This window comes from Bufo gargarizans, chromosome 2 (assembly GCF_014858855.1).
Source record: "Bufo gargarizans isolate SCDJY-AF-19 chromosome 2, ASM1485885v1, whole genome shotgun sequence".
Classification (NCBI taxonomy): Eukaryota; Metazoa; Chordata; class Amphibia; order Anura; family Bufonidae; genus Bufo; species Bufo gargarizans.
The window spans coordinates 55,488,555-55,509,792 of NC_058081.1; the positions used below are offsets into that span (position 1 = coordinate 55,488,555).

A 21,238-nucleotide genomic window follows, 5' to 3' on the forward strand; every position below is an offset into this window, starting at 1 on the left:
AAACCTCACCATCCCTGACGAAGGAGCCCGTTTAGGCTCAGAAACGCGTCGGATTGAATTTGTCCCCTGAAGGCTTCCATACTCAAGTGCGGTGACGTCACACGCCAAGCTCCCGGACTCCAACTAGGGTTCCCTCGTGTGAGTGATTTGCTGCCGGCCGGAGCACCACCCACACTAGAGGTTGAACTTGAAGGCGACCTGTAAACCAACCCACCGGATCCGAAAAGAATTATACTCCACGGACAGATAAATTACCTGTCAAATAAGGTAACCACCAGAAAAACTACTGTGAATACATCCTTTCTTGTCTTTCTCACTAGAAAATTGTGAAACTTTCTTTTCCCCTATCTCTCGTACTGTGAGCTAATACTCGGACACAGATTGGAATCAGCGCAGGTTCCGATTCTGATTTGTATTCAAATCAGACCTCCCTAACTTTTTCCTATTACGGTCACTGCAGCAGACCGTGGCAGTGAACCTTGCAGCGAATCCTCTGTATGACACTTAAGATTTCAGTGAATCAGGGAGCGCGGGTGGGCTTGTAAAATTCTACAATAGACCCCAGGATTAATTCAGAACTCCAGACTAGACCCCAGAATTAATACAAATCCCCAGACCAGACCCCAAAATTAATACAGATCCCCAGGATTAATACAGATCTCCTGACTAGACCCCAGGATTAATACAGATCTCCAGACTAGACCCCATAATTAATACAGATCTCCAGACTAGACCCCAGAATTAATACAGATCTCCAGACTAGACCCCAGGATTAATTCAGAACTCCAGACTAGACCCCAGGATTAATACAAATCCCCAGACCAGACCCCAAAATTAATACAGATCCCCAGACCCCAGGATTAATACAGATCTCCAGACTAGACCCCAGGATTAATATAAATCCCCAGACCAGACCCCAGAATTAATACAGATCCCCAGACCCCAGTATTAATACAGATCTCCAGACTAGACCCCAGGATTAATACAGAACTCCAGACCAGACCCCAGAATTAATACAGATCCCCAGACCCTAGAATTAATACAGTTACCCAGACCCCAAGATTAATACAGATCCCCAGACCAGACCCCAGAACTAATACAGATCCCCAGACCAGACCCTAAAATTAATATAGACCCCATAAATCATACATACATCGAGACTAGACCTTCAAATGAATACAGACCCCAGAATTCATATACACCTCCAAACAGACCTACAAATGAATACAGACAGACTCCAGACCAGACCCTAGAATTATTACAGCTCCCCAGACCAGACCCCAGAATTATTACAGCTCCCCAGACCAGACCCCAGAATAAATGCAGACTGCAGTGCAGCACTGTCCCGGCGCCAGTGCTGCACAGTGTCAGACCATGGTGTGCGCCTACGCACTACTTCCTGAAGCTGTACACTGCCAGGACATAGGGCAGCACTGGTACCCACTGAAAAGGACCAGGGAGCGTTTAGTAATGCCAGCACATGCTATATTCCTGCTCCTTGGGCACCTTGCCTCCTGGGCGGCCCATGGGCTGCGTGCTTGAGAGCTCTGGTCTAGGAAATGGGGTATAGTATTGCAGATAAATAGTGTATTGTGGGAGTTATAGTCTATGGAGTTTAGTACTGGCTATCATAGTTTTATGTCCTGTCTCCGCAGGGGACACCCTGGAATCATCCAATGATACTGTCGAGTTTCGTAGACCTGTTCTGGGATTCAAGCTTCCATGGTGGTTTGGATTAGGTAGGCACAGGATTTTTTCCTACTTTCCCTGCTACCTCCACTGCTTCCCTGTATCACCCCAGATAAGGTGTAATTCATGTGTCTCTTCCTTGCAGTTCTGGGGCTGCTCGTCCTCCCCGTCATCATCTATCTGCTCTACAAGTGCTTCCATCCCCGATCCGTCATGGATCAGTTCCTGTAAGTGTTCATAAAGGAGCAGTAGATGGAGACTTACCTGACACCACCCATGTATAAATGACATGAGAGTGGCAGATGTCTCTTTATCAGGGACTATGAGTGACAGCTGGCTATGTATCAGGGACTATGGGTGACAGCTGGCTATGTATCAGGGACTATGGGTGACAGCTGGCTATGTATCAGGGACTATGGGTGACAGCTTGCTATGTATCAGGGACTATGGATGACAGCTGGCTATGTATCAGGGACTATGAGTGACAGCTCGCTATGTATCAGGGACTATGAGTGACAGCTGGCTATGTATCAGGGACTATGAGTGACAGCTCGCTATGTATCAGGGACTATGAGTGACAGCTGGCTATGTATCAGGGACTATGGGTGACAGCTGGCTATGTATCAGGGACTATGGGTGACAGCTGGCTATGTATCAGGGACTATGGATGACAGCTGGCTATGTATCAGGGACTATGAGTGACAGCTGGCTATGTATCAGGGACTATGGGTGACAGCTGGCTATGTATCAGGGACTATGAGTGACAGCTGGCTATGTATCAGGGACTATGAGTGACAGCTGTCTATGTATCAGGGACTATGAGTGACAGCTGGCTATGTATCAGGGACTATGAGTGACAGCTCGCTATGTATCAGGGACTATGAGTGACAGCTGGCTATGTATCAGGGACTATGGGTGACAGCTGGCTATGTATCAGGGACTATGGATGACAGCTGGCTATGTATCAGGGACTATGGGTGACAGCTGGCTATGTATCAGGGACTATGGGTGACAGCTGGCTATGTATCAGGGACTATGGATGACAGCTGGCTATGTATCAGGGACTATGAGTGACAGCTGGCTATGTATCAGGGACTATGGGTGACAGCTGGCTATGTATCAGGGACTATGGGTGACAGCTGGCTATGTATCAGGGACTATGGGTGACAGCTGGATATGTATCAGGGACTATGAGTGACAGCTGGCTATGTATCAGGGACTATGGGTGACAGCTGGATATGTATCAGGGACTATGAGTGACAGCTGGCTATGTATCAGGGACTATGGGTGACAGCTGGCTATGTATCATGGACTATGGGTGACAGCTGGATATGTATCAGGGACTATGAGTGACAGCTCGCTATGTATCAGGGACTATGAGTGACAGCTGGCTATGTATCATGGACTATGGGTGACAGCTGGATATGTATCAGGGACTATGAGTGACAGCTGGCTATGTATCAGGGACTATGGGTGACAGCTGTCTATGTATCAGGGACTATGGATGACAGCTGTCTATGTATCATGGACTATGGGTGACAGCTGGCTATGTATCAGGGACTATGAGTGACAGCTCGCTATGTATCAGGGACTATGAGTGACAGCTGGCTATGTATCATGGACTATGGATGACAGCTGTCTATGTATCAGGGACTATGGGTGACAGCTGGATATGTATCAGGGACTATGGGTGACAGCTGGCTATGTATCAGGGACTATGAGTGACAGCTGTCTATGTATCAGGGACTATGGGTGACAGCTGGATATGTATCAGGGACTATGGGTGACAGCTGGATATGTATCAGGGACTATGAGTGACAGCTCGCTATGTATCAGGGACTATGAGTGACAGCTGGCTATGTATCATGGACTATGGGTGACAGCTGGATATGTATCAGGGACTATGGGTGACAGCTGGCTATGTATCAGGGACTATGGGTGACAGCTGTCTATGTATCAGGGACTATGGATGACAGCTGTCTATGTATCATGGACTATGGATGACAGCTGTCTATGTATCAGGGACTATAATCATTTATGTATACAGGACTGTGAGTAACAGCCGTCTACCATTATTTAATTCGGGGCCTATACTGTTACGGTATCGGTTGGAGAGTGCACATTTTCAGGAGTGTTCCGTGCTATATTGGTCAGAACAGCCATATGGATCCACAAATACACACGTCTTCTCCTGTGATGTCTCATCATGTTCTTGGCTCTGTTCAGTGATCAGCAAACTGGCTCTCAACGTGTTACAAAGCATTGTAGCAGGAGACAGCAGGAGTATTTCCTTGCATTTGTCAAGAAAAAAACAGCAAAACAAATAATGGGACGTAAAATCATGATATATACATATGACAATGATATATACAGACATAAAACATATGATATAGACATAGCCCTGACACAACCTTATGATAAGTGATCAGGACATGTCCATCGTTAGATGTTCTTGCATCTTCTCGGCATATTTGTTCTGTGCACCTTCTGTCAGTCTTTGAGGTCTGTGAATGACCAATAAAGACATTTGTTATTAGCTTCAGAAATTACTGTAATTATAATCAGACATTGTAATCTCTTTTATAGGAAGTCTCAAGGCTTTCACTTAAATGGTGAGCACATACTATTGTACATTTGTGAGGCTTGACTTGGTATAATGGGAAATGGAGCAGTGCAGTACAGGTGTTATACACACACCTATATGGAGAGGTTCAGGGATGAGGAGAAGGAGAAGTTTAGTAATATAGGATGGGGAGAAAGTTCCGTAATGAGGGATGAGGAAAAGGAGAGAGTAAGGAATGAGGAATGAGGAGAAGGAGAGGTTTAGTAATGATGGATGAGGAGAAGAAAAGGTTTAGTAACGAAGAATGAGGAGAAAGAGTTTTAGTAATGAGGAAAAGAAGAGGTTTAGTGATGAGGAATGAGGATAAGGAGAGGTTTAGTAAGGAGGGATGAGGAGAATGAGAGGTTTAGTACGGAGGGATGAGAAGAAGATGTTTAGTTTTAAAGGGAACCTGTCACCGGGATTTTGTGTATAGAGCTGAGGCCATGGGTTTCTAGATGGCCTCTAGCACATCCGCAGTACCCAGTCCCCATAGCTCTGGGTGCGTTTATCGTGAAAAAAAAACACGATTTGATACATATGCAAATTAACCCGAGATATGTCCTGTACGTGAGATGAGTCAGGGACAGGACTCATCTCAGGTTAATTTGCATATGTATCAAATAGTTTTTTTTACACAATAAAAGCACACAGAGCTATGGGGACTGGGTATTGCGGATGTGCTAGCGGCCATCTAGCAACCCATGTCCTCGGCTCTATACACAAAATCCCGGTGACAAGTTCCCTTTAAAGTATGAGGAGGAGAGGAGGGATGAGAAGAAGGAGGTATTTAGTATTGAGGAATGAGGAGAAGAAGAGGTTTAGTAATGAGGGATGAGGAGAATAAGAGGTTTAGTAAGGAGGGATGAGGAGAAGAATATGTTTAGCATTAAAGTATGAGAAGGAGAGGTTTAATAAAGAGGGATGAGGAGAAGGAGGTATTTAGTATTGAGGGATGAGGATAAGAAGATGTTTAGTAATGAGGGATGAGGAGAAGGAGAGGTTTAGTAAAGAGGAATGAGAAGGAGAAAAAGAGGTTTAGTAACAAAGGAGAAGTTTAGTAACGAGGGATGAACAGAAGAAGATGTTTAGTAATGAGGGATGAGGAGAAGAAAATGGTTAGCAATGAAGAAGAGGTTTAGTATTGAAGTATGAGGAGAAGGAGAGATTTAATGAGGGATGAGGGAACAAAAGGCTTAGTAATGAGGGATAAGGAGACAAAAAGGTTTAGTAATGAAGGATGTGGAGAGGTTTACAACATAGGAAAGAGGAGGAGGAGAGGGTTAGAAATGAGGGATGGGAGAAGAAGAGGTTTAGTAATGAGGGATTAGGAAAAGGAGAGGTTTAGAACAGAGGATGAGAGGGTTAGTAATGAGGGATGAGGAGAAATAGAGGTTTAGTAATGAAGGATAAGGAGAAGGAGAGGCACAGTAATGTGGGATGAGGATAACAAAAGGTTTAGGAATGAGGATAAGAAGAGGTTTAGTAATGAAGGATGAGGATAAGGAGGGTAAGGAGAGATGTAGTAATGAGGGATGGGGAGAAGAAGAGGTTTATGGATGATGAGGAGAGGTTTAGTAAGGAGGAATGAGGAGAAGTAGAGGTTTATCAATGAAGGATGAGGAGAAGGAGAGGTGCAGTAATGAGGGATGAGGAGAACAAGAGCTTTAGTAACGAAGAAGAGGTTTAGTATTGAAGTATGGGGAGAAGGAGAGGTTTAGAATGAAAAGAAGATGTTTAGAATTGAAGTGTGAGGAGAAGGAGAGATTTAGTAACAAAGAATGAGGTGAAGAAGAGGTTTAGTATTGAAGTATGAGGAGCAGAGGTGTATTAATGAGAGATGAGGAGAAAAAGAGGTTTAGTAATGAGGGAGGAGGAAGAGTTTTAGTAATGAGGGATGCGGGGAAGGAGAGGTTTAGTGGCAATCATTTGACGACATAAACGATTCCTCTTTTATCTCATTGCAGGCTGATTATATGCCTAGTTTCTACAAGTGTCCTGTTTGTGTGTGCAACATCAAGAATACAACGCAGGATCACAGAGAAAAAGTCAAGTTATTAAATTTTCTTTTCAGCCATTAAATAGTTTTATCTGTTTCTGGGAAAGCGGAAAACTTAATATTCTGGCTGCACAAAACCACATTTAGAGAGGGCACGGGGCTTACTGCATACTGTGTGACTGCAACATAGAATGAATATGCCGTTAGCACCTAGTCGGGAAACCAAATCCAACACTCTGGGGACTTCCTCTTTATTGTAGAAAAATTAAAAACAGTCTGAACCGCAATCCAGTAGCAGCATAATTTAGCGTATTCGTTTCAGGTATACAAACTGCTGCCAATCAGCTGTATGAGGAGATAGCGCACGCAGTGCATACGTGCTGTCTCCCTTTTCTCTTCCTGTTTACCGCTACTTTGCCATAGACAAAAGTGCATCTGTCAGCAGGTTTGTACCTATGACACTGGCCCGACCTGTTATATGTGCACTTGGCAGCTAAAGGCATCTGTGTTGGTTCAAAGAAAAATTAAGTTTGAATATATGCAAATGAGCCTCTAGGAGCATCGGGGGTGTTGCCGTTACATCTAGAGGCTCAGCTCTCTCTGCAACTGTAGCGTCCTCTGCATCTTGAATGACAGGGCCCAACATTAGTATATTTTCACTTCCTGGTACTGTCAATCAAAGTGCAGAGGACGCAGAAGTTGCAGGGAGAGCAGAGCCTCTAGGACTAATGGCAGCGTCCCCCTTGCTCCTACAGGCTTATTTGCATATATAAAAAACATAATTTTTTAAGCAATGCAGACACATATAAACAGGGGTGGCATCTAATATGAGGGTCTGAGCAGCTGATATGGGGGGGTCTAAGCATCTCATATGGGGTCTGTCTGAGCATATGGGGGACTTAGCTTCTCATCTGGGGGCCTGAATGACCATCTGATATTGGGGGGCCTAAGCATCTAATATGGGGGGGTCTGAGCATCTGATATTGGGGGGTCTGAGCATTTGATATACATTTTTTAAATATTATATCTTTCATCTAATGGCACAAAACAAAGGTCTAAGATGTCCCATGAAAAATATCAAACACATGTAGGTTGGCTCAGAATAAGATTAGTTATTTGCAGTTAGATAGGCCCATCTAAGAAATTGGCCTGATAAGGAAGGGGGGTAAACACTCTGGTAATGAAGCGGTTAACATTGACAGCCAGTTTTGCAAGGGAAAGTATTTCTTTCCTGGACAGAGAACTTAGTGATTGCAATAATAGGGTCCAGGTTGAACCATGTAGGAAGGAAACATCGGAGAACCCAGTTCTTTTGGTGAGCTCATCCCAACCTAGGCATGTTACCGACAACACTCCTTATGGTGAATGGGTTCTTCTAAGAAGGAACTTTTTTCCCAGGGAGTCCTCTGCTTCATATAACAGGTCACCAGCCTGAGGTTATTCTTGTAAAATTGTAAATGCTGCATCTCGCAGGCCGGCTCTCCGGACAGGGAGGATTTAATCAAGGATATCTTTCTAGATGTGTCCAACCATGGCTTTCTTATGGTTACAAATGTGGCCACAAAAAATGCAAAACCTGTAAATCATTACAATATTTGTACCATGAGATTGTTCTTTCATTAGTGTGGTGTGTATGGGGTTAAACTGCCACGTGTATTCAACCCACCAGTTCCTTGGGGGGGGAAACTACAAATGGTATTTTAGTGGGGAACAGTCATTTATTAACATGCTATGACTAAGGATTTGTATATTCAAAACACGCAAGCTAAAATATTTTACTATTGGATTCGTGTTTAGACGTTTTAGAATGTTTTTAAATTTTCTACAATAAAGAGGAAGTTTTACTTGAAGTCCCCGGATGGATTTGGTTTCCTGAATTTTCTGCTGATCTTCTGATGTCCATGCACTTGTGCAACCACGCTTCATCATGGTGAGCTGGTTCACTGCATTTGTTAAGCCCCCTCTAGTGGTGGCTCTAGGTAACCAACAGGTCATTGTTACAGGTAGTGGGTATGGATCTATTACGCCAACCAACCGGTTTCACTTTGGGCTACACCTAAGGGCATTGTCCTGGCAATCCCCTGGAATTCACCCTTGAAAGACTCACCGTACTTTCACACAATTTCCTTTCATTTAATAGAGAATGGTGTAACTGGCACATTTCTAAATCACTTAATTTAAAAAATATGTCTACATCCACCTGAAAAAAAAACCTGTAAAGTCATGGCTGCTAGGGGAGTCATTTCTACCGAAGTTGCAGTCCACTGCCTGCTGTCAGGCAAGATCAGTCCCTGGTAACAGAGACTCAGAAGAAGATTTAAAGGAAATTGGGGCATGTCAGAACTATCTGAGCCTGATAAAAGAACTGCTTCTACATTGCTTCTGAATATCACAGGGAAGTAAGGGAAAGGGTGTCACAGCATTACTGTTCTGTCAGAAAGGAGACGTCTCCTGCTTCTGAGTGAAATGCATCTAGCGGTGCAACTTAAACAGAGACTAATATGGCTGAAAAAAACATTAGGGAAGCCCAAACATAACTGATGCTTCACAGTTCTGATTGTACAAAAAAGCAACAATTAAAATGCTGCAAATTTTCACATCCGCCCCGCAGTTCGATTTCTGCATAGAAAATTTCCACGCCATATACATCAGATTTTGAAAATCTCATGTACTTAGCTGGTACTGTACTACACACTTAAGTCACTGAAAACCCCTGATCATTTGCTATGGATGACAACTTAGCATTATCCTGCAAGATTTATTGCAGCACAGTAAACCAGTAGAACCAGTACGCAGCGTGAGGTGGGGTGATTCATTCATGTGTTTGACCTATATACAGTACATGGGATGATTCTGCGCCCTATAATTACTCTCAATAATATGGGAGTTATTGCTGAGAGGGGAGTATCATCAGATGAACGATATATCACAGGCCATAACTACTCTATGTGATCGTGATACAATATCCTGATATATGATCATCGCTCAACCTTTATGATGCTTCTTGTTACAATGAGCATCGCTGTCATACGGTGAAGTACACAATAAACTTGCATTCATAGAAGAACCAAATTTATTAAGTGGTGTAAATTACCCTATATACGTGGATGGCGCTGGGCTGCAGCACGCCAGCACAACCACTACACAATGGACGCAGCCTTTTGATCCTTCCTCTATCCCAGGCATGTCCAAACTGCGGCTATCCAGGCATGCTGGGAGTTGTAGTTTTGGAACAGCTGGAGGGCCGCAGTTTGGACATGCCTGCTCTATCCACTGTGTTTCTTCCAGCGCAGGTGGCTGCTTAAAACAGCTGATCATGTGGGAGCCGGGTGCTGGATCCCCCCACCAATCTGGTACTGATGACCTACCTTTTAGAGCGCTTGCACACAATGCGGATTATACACGGTTTTTACGTACGGAGAAAAACGCTGAGTAATACAGTACCAGCAAAGCGTATGTCTCATGCATACTTTGCTTTTTTTCTTAGTTGTGGAAATTGATTTGCCGCATGTCAGTTGTTTCTGCACATATATTTGCACTGTGTGCAGCCACCCTTAAAGGGGTTGTCCGGGTCCCCATCTTCACCCCTCTGGCCCCCCTTATATGAGCATCGGAGTATTTCATGCTTCAATGCTCTCCTTTGTCCTGTGCTGCATAGCGCAGGGCAATGGCTTTTTGTTTATATTATTACACTGATGGGCAGGCTTTAGCGCTTCCCTAAGCAGTTTTAAAGCCGGCCCATCAGTGCCAGTGACGTCACCGGGTTCACTTTTAGGCGGAAGCCTCCGCCTAGCAGTCACCATGGTAAGCGCAGTATGTCACCAGATCTCCAGAAAATTCCTTTGCCCTGCACGATGCTCATATCAGGGAGGCCAGAGGGGTGACGATGGGGTTATGTCAACACCTTTAAGGCTAGGGTCTAAAATTGCAGTGTCACCGTGCAGTCATATCGTTTCTCTGTGGGAAATTAGGTCCAGGTGACCTTCCAGCCATTGTAAAAAAAATCCAGTCAGCTTAGACTGTGTACCTCTAGTAAGAAACATAACTGTCATCCCAAATCCAAACCACCATCAGTACCATGCTCCTCCAAATTCACACCCCACCTCAAAAATATCATGTGCACATGGCAACGTCTCCAGTATAAGAAATCTCTTGATTTACCTATCCCATACCAATATAATGGTTTCCATACTGACCCACCTTTCTCCTCAGACCACAGCTGATTGCTGAGAGTTCCAGCAGTAGGATCTTTGTGGGTCGCTTCTAACAAAAAGAGACTGTCAGACAATCTTTTAATAACTACAAAAAAAAACTTCGTTCTACCCACCACCAGACGATTTATGGACCATTCCTTCTAGGTTTAGGTGGCCATTCTCTCTGTTTGTAAAGATCTAATCCAAGATGTGAAGACATTAGCTTCATGAAGGACCCATTATCCAACCACTTTCATTAGCCCAGCTTGCTCTACGACAATGCATTGGTCTATGTACCTTCTTAATAGTAAAGTTTCCCTCATCCTACAACTACTAAAGCACATTGGTCTTGCACCATCCCACCAATGACATTCACCTTCACCCAGGACAATTTTTAACATTGTCGAACCCACATAAATGACACAGTATCTTGTATTAAAGTGCTTTTTATTGTAGTTTATAGTCACATTACTTTGGATGTCCATCTTAATGGTCAGTTGGTTAATGACTGCATTATTAGTGCCCATTTATGGTTAATAATCTTCTGGGGGGAAAAATAATTACCCCTTTGGTCATTACAAAAAGTTTGATATGGAACTTTAGAAAAAACAAGTAGCTAACGCAGGGGTAGGCAACCTCCGGCACTCCAGTTATTGTCAAACTACAACTCCCATCATGCATAATTGCTCTGTCTTCTCAGAACTCCCATAGAAATGAATGGCGCATGCTGGGAATTGTAGTTTCACAACAGCTGGAGTGCCGAAGGTTGCTGACCCCTGAGCTAAAGGGTTTTGTAGCCCATCCACCAAGTAATAGCCTACACTTGGTCACATATTGTACACATTTTGTAATATGAGACAACGTCTTCATGTACTGGAATGTTCAAAGAAAGTTTTGTGGCTTTTTTGTTATCTAATTTTTTACTTTTTTATTTAAACAAATTGCACCAACTCTACCTATGAATTTTTCTGCTCTTGCTCTTTCGACATTGTCGTAGACTTTTTCTTACTCTGTGAATAAAAAAATATTGTCTCATGGAGAGCCAATCTATTGTATAGCAGATGGAACATCCTGTGGCCACTAACATGTCCTTGAATGGCGGTCACCCAAACTGGAAGTCAGGTGTGAGATAGCCATACATGTACTTAAATGGTAGTCACCTAAACAGGAAGTCAGGTGTGAGATAGGCAACCTGAACTTCTATACATGTACTTGAAAGGTAGTCACCTAAACTGGTAGTCAGGTGTGAGATAGGCAACCTGAACTTCTATACATGTACTTAAATGGTGGTCACCCAAACTGGTAGTCAGGTGTGAGATAGCCATACATGTACTTAAATGGGAGTCACCTAAACTGGTAGTCAGGTGTGAGATAGGCAACCTGAACTTCTATACATGCACTTGAAAGGTAGTCACCTAAACAGGAAGTCAGGTGTGAGATAGCCAACCTGAACTTCTATACATGTACTTAAATGGTGGTCACCCAAACTGGAAGTCAGATGTGAGTTAGCCATACATGTACTTAAATGGGAGTCACCTAAACAGGAAGTCAGGTGTGAGATAGGCAACCTGAACTTCTATGCATGTACTTAAATGGTGGTCACCCAAACTGGTAGTCAGGTGTGAGATAGCCAACCTAAACTTGCATACATATTCTTAAATGGTAGTCACCCAAACAGGAAGTCAGGTCTGAGATAGCCAGGCTGAATTTCTATACATGTATTTAATTGGTGGCCAACCAAACAGGAAGTCAGGTGTGAACTAGGCAAACCTGAATTTCCAAACCCTGAACAATAAACTAAAGAAGAACTAATTAGGAAAATAAAGATAGACTCAGCAATTGTGTGACATACTTTTTTTTACCAGGCATGTTCAGCTCTTACAGTGGACTAGGCCTTTAAGACATTTCGATATGTGGCCAGTTACTCTGAGCACCTTATTAGCTCAGAAAAAGGTTATATTTACATATTAAATAACATCTACTTCACTACTTGGCTTCTGTCATTTTAGAACAACCCAAAATGTGCCCTATGCACTTTTTTTGCTCAGACCGCACCACGGTCGGTCTTGAAATGTCATAAGCAATTAAAGAAATAGCTTCCTTAACTGCCTCCAAATCTCCTGACCTGGAATGTGGATGAGGAATCGGTGCTGTCCTCTCAAGGTTACCTTTTGTCTGCCTATGCATTCATTTTCTATTACAGTTTTGGGCCTAAATGACTAATCTCAGGGATTTGTAGAGCGCTTTTGTAAAATTTAAAATCTATTTCTATTAAATCGGTTATCCGGGCTACAGATATTGATGACCTATCCTCAGGATAGGTCATTAACATCAGATCGGTGGGGATCTGAAACAGGGCACCCCTACCAATCAGCTGTTTTGGGCTGCTGAGGCATCAGAAGCTAACAGGCTTCATACACTGTAGCTTCCAGTGCCACTTGAATGGGAGTTGAGCTGCAGTACCCCAGAATGGCCACTACACGGTGTATGGAGCTTTCTGCTACCAGCTTTATACACTTTATAGTACACAGCTGTTGACACCCGGCACCTCCACCAATCTGATATTTAAGACCTATCTGAAGGATAAATCATCAATATCTGTAGCCCGGAGAACCCCTTTAAGTATCACTATGATTAAAATTTTACATTTAAAGGGTAATTCCAGTCAAAATTTACATAATCAGAGACACCCTACAAATTAGTAAATTCAATGATATTTTTATGAACTTGATTCTAAATGTCTCTCCCATTATGCCTCAGAAATTAGCACACATGTTATATTTCATCATCTAAGCAGAGTTTTCTTGTATTGCCCCCTGCTCATTCAACTATCCTGAGAGAATTTCTGGCTTAGAGAAGTAGTTGTCAGGCTTGTTTGGCTATTTATATTGGCCCCCTAAGGACAAGCTAATAAATAGTATAATACTGCCCCCTATGCACAAGAATATAACTACACTATGTGTGGGTTTACAAGGGATCAGTCCTGTCCAGCTATTGTGTGAGGAGGTAAGTTCTAGACAGGATTGGAGACGTTGGATGCCATAGATTCTGGATTGCCTCATAGGAGGTATAGATGCCTATGATGAGAACATAGTCCTGCCACTTTGCAAATCACTAGTCAGACCACACATGGAGGACTGTGTACAGTTCTGGGCTCCTGTGAACAAGGCAGACATGGCAGAGCTGGAGAAGGTCCAGAGGAGGGCAACTAAAGTAATTACTGGAATCTGGCAACTACAGTACCCTGAAAGATTATCAACATTAGGGTTATTCACTTTAGAAAAAAGACAACTAAGGGGCGATCTAATAACTAAGTATAAATATATCAGGGGTCAGTACAGAGATCTCTCCCATCATATATTTATCCCCAGGACTGTGACGAGGGGACATCCTCTGCGTCTGGAGGAAAGAAGGTTTCTACACAAACATAGAAGAGGATTCTTTATGGTAAGAGCAGTGAGACTATGGAGCTCTCTGCCTGAGGAGGTGGTGATGGTGAGTTTACTAAGAAGGGCCTGGATATATTTTTGGAGTGTAATATTATTACAGGTTATAGTCACTAGAGAGAGATCGTTGATCCAGGGAGTTATTCTGATGCCTGATTGGAGTCGGGAAGGAATCTTTATTCCCTAAAATTATGAAAATTGTTTTTCACCTCATGAGTTTTTTTTTTTTGCCTTCCTCTGAATTCCCTTTACAGGATAACAGGCTGAACTGGATGGACAGATAACTTTTCTCAGCCTTACAAATTATGCTGCTATAATACTGCTGCCTGAGGATGAGGGTATAACTTCTATAATACTGCTTATTATGGAGAAGAATAAAGCGATTGTATTATTGCCCTATAGGATCCAGAATATAGTCATTAACATACTGCCCTCTATGGACACAACTATACATACTATAATACTGTCCCCTATGGACTAGAATATAACTACTATAATACTGCCACCTATGGACTGCAATATTACTACCTATGTACTAGACTGTTACTACTATAATACTGCCAACTATGGACAAAATTATGAACCCACACAGATTGAGACATTTTAATACATGACTGGAATTGCCCTTTAAATAATTAATTATAAGCCAAATGCCTAAGAATTTAAACCAGGAAAAGTGGCACACCCGATCCACTTATCATGTCATGTCCCTAGTACAAATTACCGCTAACCTTCCAGTTATGTCATCCAAAAATTGGGATCCTCCCTTACAATCATGACCATAAATAGGTGTGCATACACAAAAATAAGGGGTATTTTTCTAAATGTCCAGGTGTTTTTATATTAATAATCTCAGAAGAATAGGCATGTTGAATATTAGAGTGCACATTAGTATACACAATTTAGTGGTGACGACCAGAAGCCTTCCTAATGAAGACTGGGCTAAGAAAATCTGGAGGAACACAGGTTCAGAAGATGAACTTTCCAGTTGTTATAGGCTACACCGTCTTCGTAAATACGCATGTTGGAGATGGTTCTTCAGAAAGTTCCTTGCAGCAGTCCCGAGGTAATGGGCTTTGGCAGGTCTGAAGGTCAGCTGATTTTGACTCTCCTTCGTAAGACAAAGTCAAAGTTGGCAGAAGTGTTCATGGCATAATATACGTTGGCAGTGTCCGGGATGGTCAACTCTGTAAAGGATTAGAGAGGAAGGATAATATGGCGGAGATCCAACATATTGCTCTGAGCAGATATAATAATAGCAAACACTGGTTCAGTCCACACAATCACTACCTCAGTATACCAGAACAAGGAGTCCTGGAAGCGATGCTGTGGCCTCTACAGAGCCCTAATCTCAACATCAACTAGTCTGTCTGGGATTACATTAAGAAACAGAAGGATCTGCACAAGCCTACATCCACAGAAGATCTGTGGTTAGTTCTCCAAGATGTTTGGAACAACCTCCCTGCTGAGTTCCTGTGTGCAAGTGTAGAAGATGCTGATGCTGTTCTGAAGTCAGAGAGTGGGCACACCAAATATTGATTGGATTTAGATTTCTCCTTTGTTTATTCACTTTGTATTTTGTTAGTTGATAAATTGTTAGTTGATAAAAATAACCTATTAACACTTCTATTTTTGAAAGCCTTCTTACATGGCAGCATTTTTCCACACCTGCCTAAAACTTTTACAGTACCATCACAGTACAACATCCCAGTATACCACCTCAGTAAACAACCTCAGTCCAGCACATCAGTATGCCACCTCAGTCCAGCACCTCAGTAAACAACCTCAGTCCAGCACCTCAGTAAACAACCTCAGTCCAGCACCTCAGTATACCACTTCAGTCCAGCACCTCAGTAAACAACCTCAATCCAGCACCTCAGTATGCCACCTCAGTCCAGCACCTCAGTAAACAACCTCAGTCCAACACCTCAGTAGACAACCTCGGTCCAGCACCTTAGTATGTCACCTCAGTCCACCACCTCAGTTCACCAGGTCTCGTTGGTCCAGTATGTTTACTAGGACACAAGGATGTAACATCTGATGTGACCATGTCATCCAGTCTATTTAGGCCACAGTGACACAGAGGGTGTAAGGGTATGGCCATATGGTGGTAATTTTCTGCAGCAGAATTTGTAGCATGGATTTTGCGGCAATTCTGTGGATTTTACCCTATGTATTGCACAGGGTGAAATCCACACCATAAATTGATATCATTTAAAAACTGCAACACAGGTCATCTACTTTGCTGGACTTGCTAGTGTTCAGATGAAGGATTTTGTCAGCGAGAAAATCCAGCACGTGTCCCACTGCAGAAACTGCTGTGCTGTCCATTCAGGTTCTGTCATGGGTTTTCATACAGATCCGATCTAGGTTTAGCTCCACTGAATGGAGCAAAACTGTGAGGAAGCTCCCGATGCAGCTTTGCGGAGGGTCCACATGGTAATGCACCAAGAATAGACCTTTAAATTTTAGGTGCGGTCTCGAAAAACCGGGCTGCAAAAACTCTCGACCACATAAACTGCACAAGGCATTTTCAGCACAGATTCGGACAGTTTTTCAGCACTAAATCCTGAGGGTATGTTCACATTTAGTGTGAGTATTTTTTGTGCTTAGAAACCTGATGTTTTTTTCCTGACGCTTTTTATAATGCAGTTATAGATGTGGATTTGGCGTGGCTATTCATTCCTGCCCATGTTTGATGATGGATCAGGTTCATAAGAATTATGTTGAAGGGGTGGGGGGAGGGTGAATGGAGAATGGCGTTAGATTAGGGGATGTGGTAGGCCAACCTAAAAAGATGTGTTTTTAGGGAGCACCTAAAACTGTGGATGTTGTGAATTAAAATAATTGCTTGGGCTAGGGTATTCCAGAGAACTGGTGCAGCTCGGGAGAAGTCTTGGAGACGGGAATGAGAGGTTCGGATTATGGTGGACATTTGTATTCATTGGCAGAGAGTAGAATATGAAAGGATGGTAGACAGATATGGAGGGAGAGATGTAGGGGGGTGCAGCACTGTGGAGAGTTTTGTAGGTGAGCAACATAAACTGAATACTGCACTGTATGGGCAGCCAGTGCAATGACTAGCACAGGGCGGAGGAATCAGAGTATTGACTGGAACAGGGTGGAGGCATCAGAGTAGTGACTGGCCCAGGGCAGAGGCATCAGAGTAGTGACTGGCACAGGGCAGAGGCATCAGAGTAGTGACTGGCACAGGGCAGAGGCATCAGAGTAGTGACTGGCACAGGGCAGAGGCATCAGAGTAGTGACTGGCACAGGGCAGAGGCATCAGAGTAGTGACTGGCACAGGGCAGAGGCATCAGAGTAGTGACTGGCACAGGGTGGAAACATCCGAGTAGCAGTTAGGCAGATGAGCTTGGCTGCTGCATTCAGGATAGACTGGGGAGGGTAGAATCTGGTGACAGGGACACCAATTAATAATGAGTCACAGTAATCGAGGCCGGAATGTATCAGGGCAACAATGAGAGTTTTTGTTGTTTCCACAGTGAGAAAGGGGCGGATTCTAGAGATGTTTTTGAGATGCAGGTTTTTCTGGGATTTAAAGTCCAGGAGGCGCTCCTATGAGTGATTGACAACGGTCCCTCTACGACTGTGCATACAGAGAAAGCTGGACCAGAAAAAGCTGAGATATAAATGTATGAATGATAAGTTATACTGAATCTTTTCCCATAAAACTGTATATCAATCTGCTCACCTCCTCCTGCTCTATAACATGCTGCCTGCAGCTTAAATACCATGTTCAATCTGACAGGTTCCCTTTAAGGCCAGTAGATTGGCGCATGCTGAGTATGAAATGGTGGTCTGCAGTGTCAAATGCTGCAGAGAGATCCAGAAGAATGAGCAGAGAGTAGTTACCGTTGCATTCAGCTGTCAGGAGGTCATTTGTCACTTTGTCACTAGATGCTCCAGAAATTTAGAGATGAAGGGGAGATTAGAGACAGGTATGCACAGAACTGGTCAAGAGAAAGGTTTTTTTTTTTAGTAATGGGGTTATGAAAGAGGAGGGGAAGATACCAGAAGACAGAGGTTGAAGATTTTAGTTAGTTAGAATTTTTAACATGCAGATTCCACATTGAAATGTATGGGGAAGATCTGCAGAGTGCACAAAAAAGTGCACACAAAAAAAAAAAAAAACTCAGTGTGACCATGCCCTAATACTGTGTGGACTTTCTGCCCCCAATGTAGTGTGTCCACTATGTCCAAACTTATCTTAAAGTGACCACAACACTGAGCCAAAAAAGTCACTTCCCTTAGGCAAGTTTCAGACTAGCGCTAGAGATCCGGCAGGCTGATCCCTACTGGAACAGCCTGCTGAATCTCTGGTGCTAGTCTGAAACTAGACTGACCCCACCTGGAGAACTAAGTGGGTGTAGTACTCCTTGCTTGGTCAGTGCTAAGGGAAGTCTGAAATCAGCACCGCTTCTAAAAACATTATGATCTAAAATTTCTAAACCAGAAAGCAAGACAATAAAAATAAAATAATGAGATGAAAATAAAAAATATAAAATAAGACAAAAAAATTACAGAAATAAAAAAATAAAATAAAAAACATAAATAAAAAAATAAAATATGGTGAAATGCATAAAACCATAAAATAAAATGAAATTTAAATACAATACATATAATAAATGAGACAAAAAATAACACAAACCCTGTCTAAAAACATAAAATAAAATAAATAAATACAAAGAAATAAGAATGATATTGAAAAATACGAAATAAATTATAAAAACTAATTAAAAAAATGCATATCCATGCTCACCTTTTCCCTCGGATAGTAGCTGTACCAGCTGAAAATCGTCCGGTTTACACATTTCAATGTTGTGTTTATGTAGAGCTCTCTGGATTACAACACGGGATTTATCCTGGCTGGTGAGCTGAAAAAGAGGCAAAATATTAGAAAATTACATAAAAAAATTAATAAAAAATCAGTAGGGTCAGGGCAAACAAGCGTGCAGGGCATCTTACCAGTATACTCTTGTACAGGTTTCCATGAGTGTTCTCCATGCTGACACGGATAATACAGAGATCGGCAATCTGCTGGTTGTATACAGGGAGGGACGGAGAGATGGGGGAGCGAGGTGACGAAATAGATCGAGGAGCGTCTTCTCTTCCCGGAGTGCCGGGGGGAGTTTGAGGTTCCATCAGACCTCCATGGTCCTGCAGGAGCCAAAAATCATGCAGATGTATACTGGTAGTATATGAGGTTATAAGGAGATATACTGGGTATATGGGGATGTATGAGGTTATATAGCGGTATACTGATTATATGGAGATGTATGAGGTTATATGGAGATGTATGAGGTTATATGGAGGTATACTCGTTATATAGGGATGTATGAGGTTATATGGAGGTATACTGGGTATATGGTGATGTATGAGGTTATATGGAGGTATACTGGGTATATGGTGATGTATGAGGTTATATGAAGGTATACTGGTTATATGGGGATGTATGAGGTTATAGGGAGGTACACTGGTTATATGGGGATGTATGAGGTTATAGGGAGGTATACTCGTTATATAGGGATGTATGAGGTTATATGGAGGTATACTGGGTATATGGTGATGTATGAGGTTATATGGAGGTATACTGGGTATATGGGGATGTATGAGGTTATAGGGAGGTATACTGGTTATATGGGGATGTATGAGGTTATAGGGAGGTACACTGGTTATATGGGGATGTATGAGGTTATAGGGAGGTATACTGGTTATATGGAGATGTATGAGGTTATAGGGAGGTACACTGGTTATATGGGGATGTATGAGGTTATAGGTAGGTATACTGGTTATATGGGGATGTATGAGGTTATAGGGAGGTACACTGAGTATATGGTGGTTTGTGAGGTTATATGGGAGTCAGTTATTATTTTGGGGGTGATGTGAGGGATGTAATGTAATTGCGTTCTGGTAATAATACATTATATATAGGTATGTGCAGTATATAACACTACATTATACCTTCGCTGTGACAGGCTCTGCAGGACACAGTGCAGCGATGAGGCCTTCATCAATTTCACAGCTGCTGCAGGAACCTGACGGAGATACCCGGTCTCCATTCATCTTTGGACTGAACACTTCAGAGCCTAGTAGTAACCTGTGATACAGATGACAATATAATGAGATCATTCGTAAAGTAAAGGGGTGTGGCTAGTAGAAGGGGTGTGGTTAGTAGAAGGGGAGGGGCTAATGGAGGGGGAGGGGCTTGACACCCCAGACACACTGATGGTGTCACACCATTCACACGGGGCACTTACGAGCTGAACCTCTTGGTCAGTTTCCGGCGTATACGTGGAGAATTTGGGCAAGAATCCGCCGGGGGCTCAATGGAGCGGGATATCCTGTAACTGTAACACCACAATCAGTCATTTACCCATATACACTGAATGTCACATTCTACACCCATATTACATCATTTATACAAAATCAATGCAGGTGCCCATCAAGCGGGGTCAAGATGGACATTAGACTCCTGAATGACAGGTCTATTCTTAGCTCCCACAAAGCAGAACTCAAGGAGAGCTGTGTGACAACCCTTTCTGGAATAGTGCGGAAGTCATAGGGTTGTCACCCACTTTTTCCAGTACAGATATAACTAATAAATGGCTGAATAGAGCTTTTAACACCTTGATAGAAGAAGACAACAAAGTCAGCATCCATAGTATGACGCAGTATATGCACCACACTAGAACTTAAAGGGTATGTACACTTCTGCAAACATTTTGTCATTTGATCCAGTGCCTAAGAATGAAGCAAGACACTGTACCTTTAAAAGTGATGATGGTGATGCACTGCTTTATTGAATATTGCATGGGGCATCATGATCGGCCAGGGGTGAGCGGACACTGCACCTCTCTAAAGGGAGGAGATTACTCATATAGGGCTATTTTGGCCCCCAAGGGTCAGAAGTTGGGTTGGTGCCCATAAGTAGTGCACACCCCTGCAGGAAGGTATAGGTTGGATTGCGGCAATTGCAGTGTGTGAACTCTAGAGGCGCTAGCAAGAGTTTGCAAAAGGTATACTAAGGCTGTAAGTGCAATTGCTGTGCAGAGACTAAGTGAGGAGTCAGGCCAGAGTGAAAGAAAGGTGGTTTGCCGAGCAGGGCGTAAGCTGCTGATAGATGGACAGGGCGAGAATATCAGATCATTATGTACCCAGCCGGCGGCCGCGAGGAGGTCAAGCCGCCCCCTGGGCATCAGCCCACCAGGAAATTTACCTGTAGGGTCTATGGTCCCTGATGAGTAGCATCAGAGACTGACTAAATTGTGAGTAGTGAGTGACCTCTTCC

General features: G+C 43.0%; 1 protein-coding gene and 1 long non-coding RNA gene across 6 annotated transcripts in view; one reads left to right on the forward strand and one right to left on the reverse strand.

Moving 5' to 3' along the window:
• Positions 1–71: 71 nt before the first annotated feature.
• On the forward strand, positions 72–6,787 carry LOC122929589. Its single transcript, XR_006387985.1, has 5 exons — positions 72–267; positions 1,656–1,739; positions 1,835–1,916; positions 4,276–4,301; positions 6,259–6,787. It is a non-coding gene; the product is annotated as an uncharacterized LOC122929589 (long non-coding RNA).
• Positions 6,788–13,859: 7,072 nt separating this feature from the next.
• The window catches only part of RGL3 (ral guanine nucleotide dissociation stimulator like 3), a 38,225-nt gene continuing 30,846 nt past the window's right edge, over positions 13,860–21,238 (reverse strand). For all 5 annotated transcript variants that reach the window (XM_044278964.1, XM_044278960.1, XM_044278962.1 and 2 more), the window contains 5 exons: positions 20,208–20,297; positions 19,912–20,047; positions 18,916–19,107; positions 18,710–18,824; positions 13,860–15,116 (listed from right to left, as the gene is read on the reverse strand). In XM_044278964.1, coding sequence (XP_044134899.1) covers positions 15,022–15,116; positions 18,710–18,824; positions 18,916–19,107; positions 19,912–20,047; positions 20,208–20,297 — 628 coding nt within the window. In that variant the 3' untranslated portion in view covers positions 13,860–15,021. The remainder of the gene's footprint in view (positions 15,117–18,709; positions 18,825–18,915; positions 19,108–19,911; positions 20,048–20,207; positions 20,298–21,238) is intronic.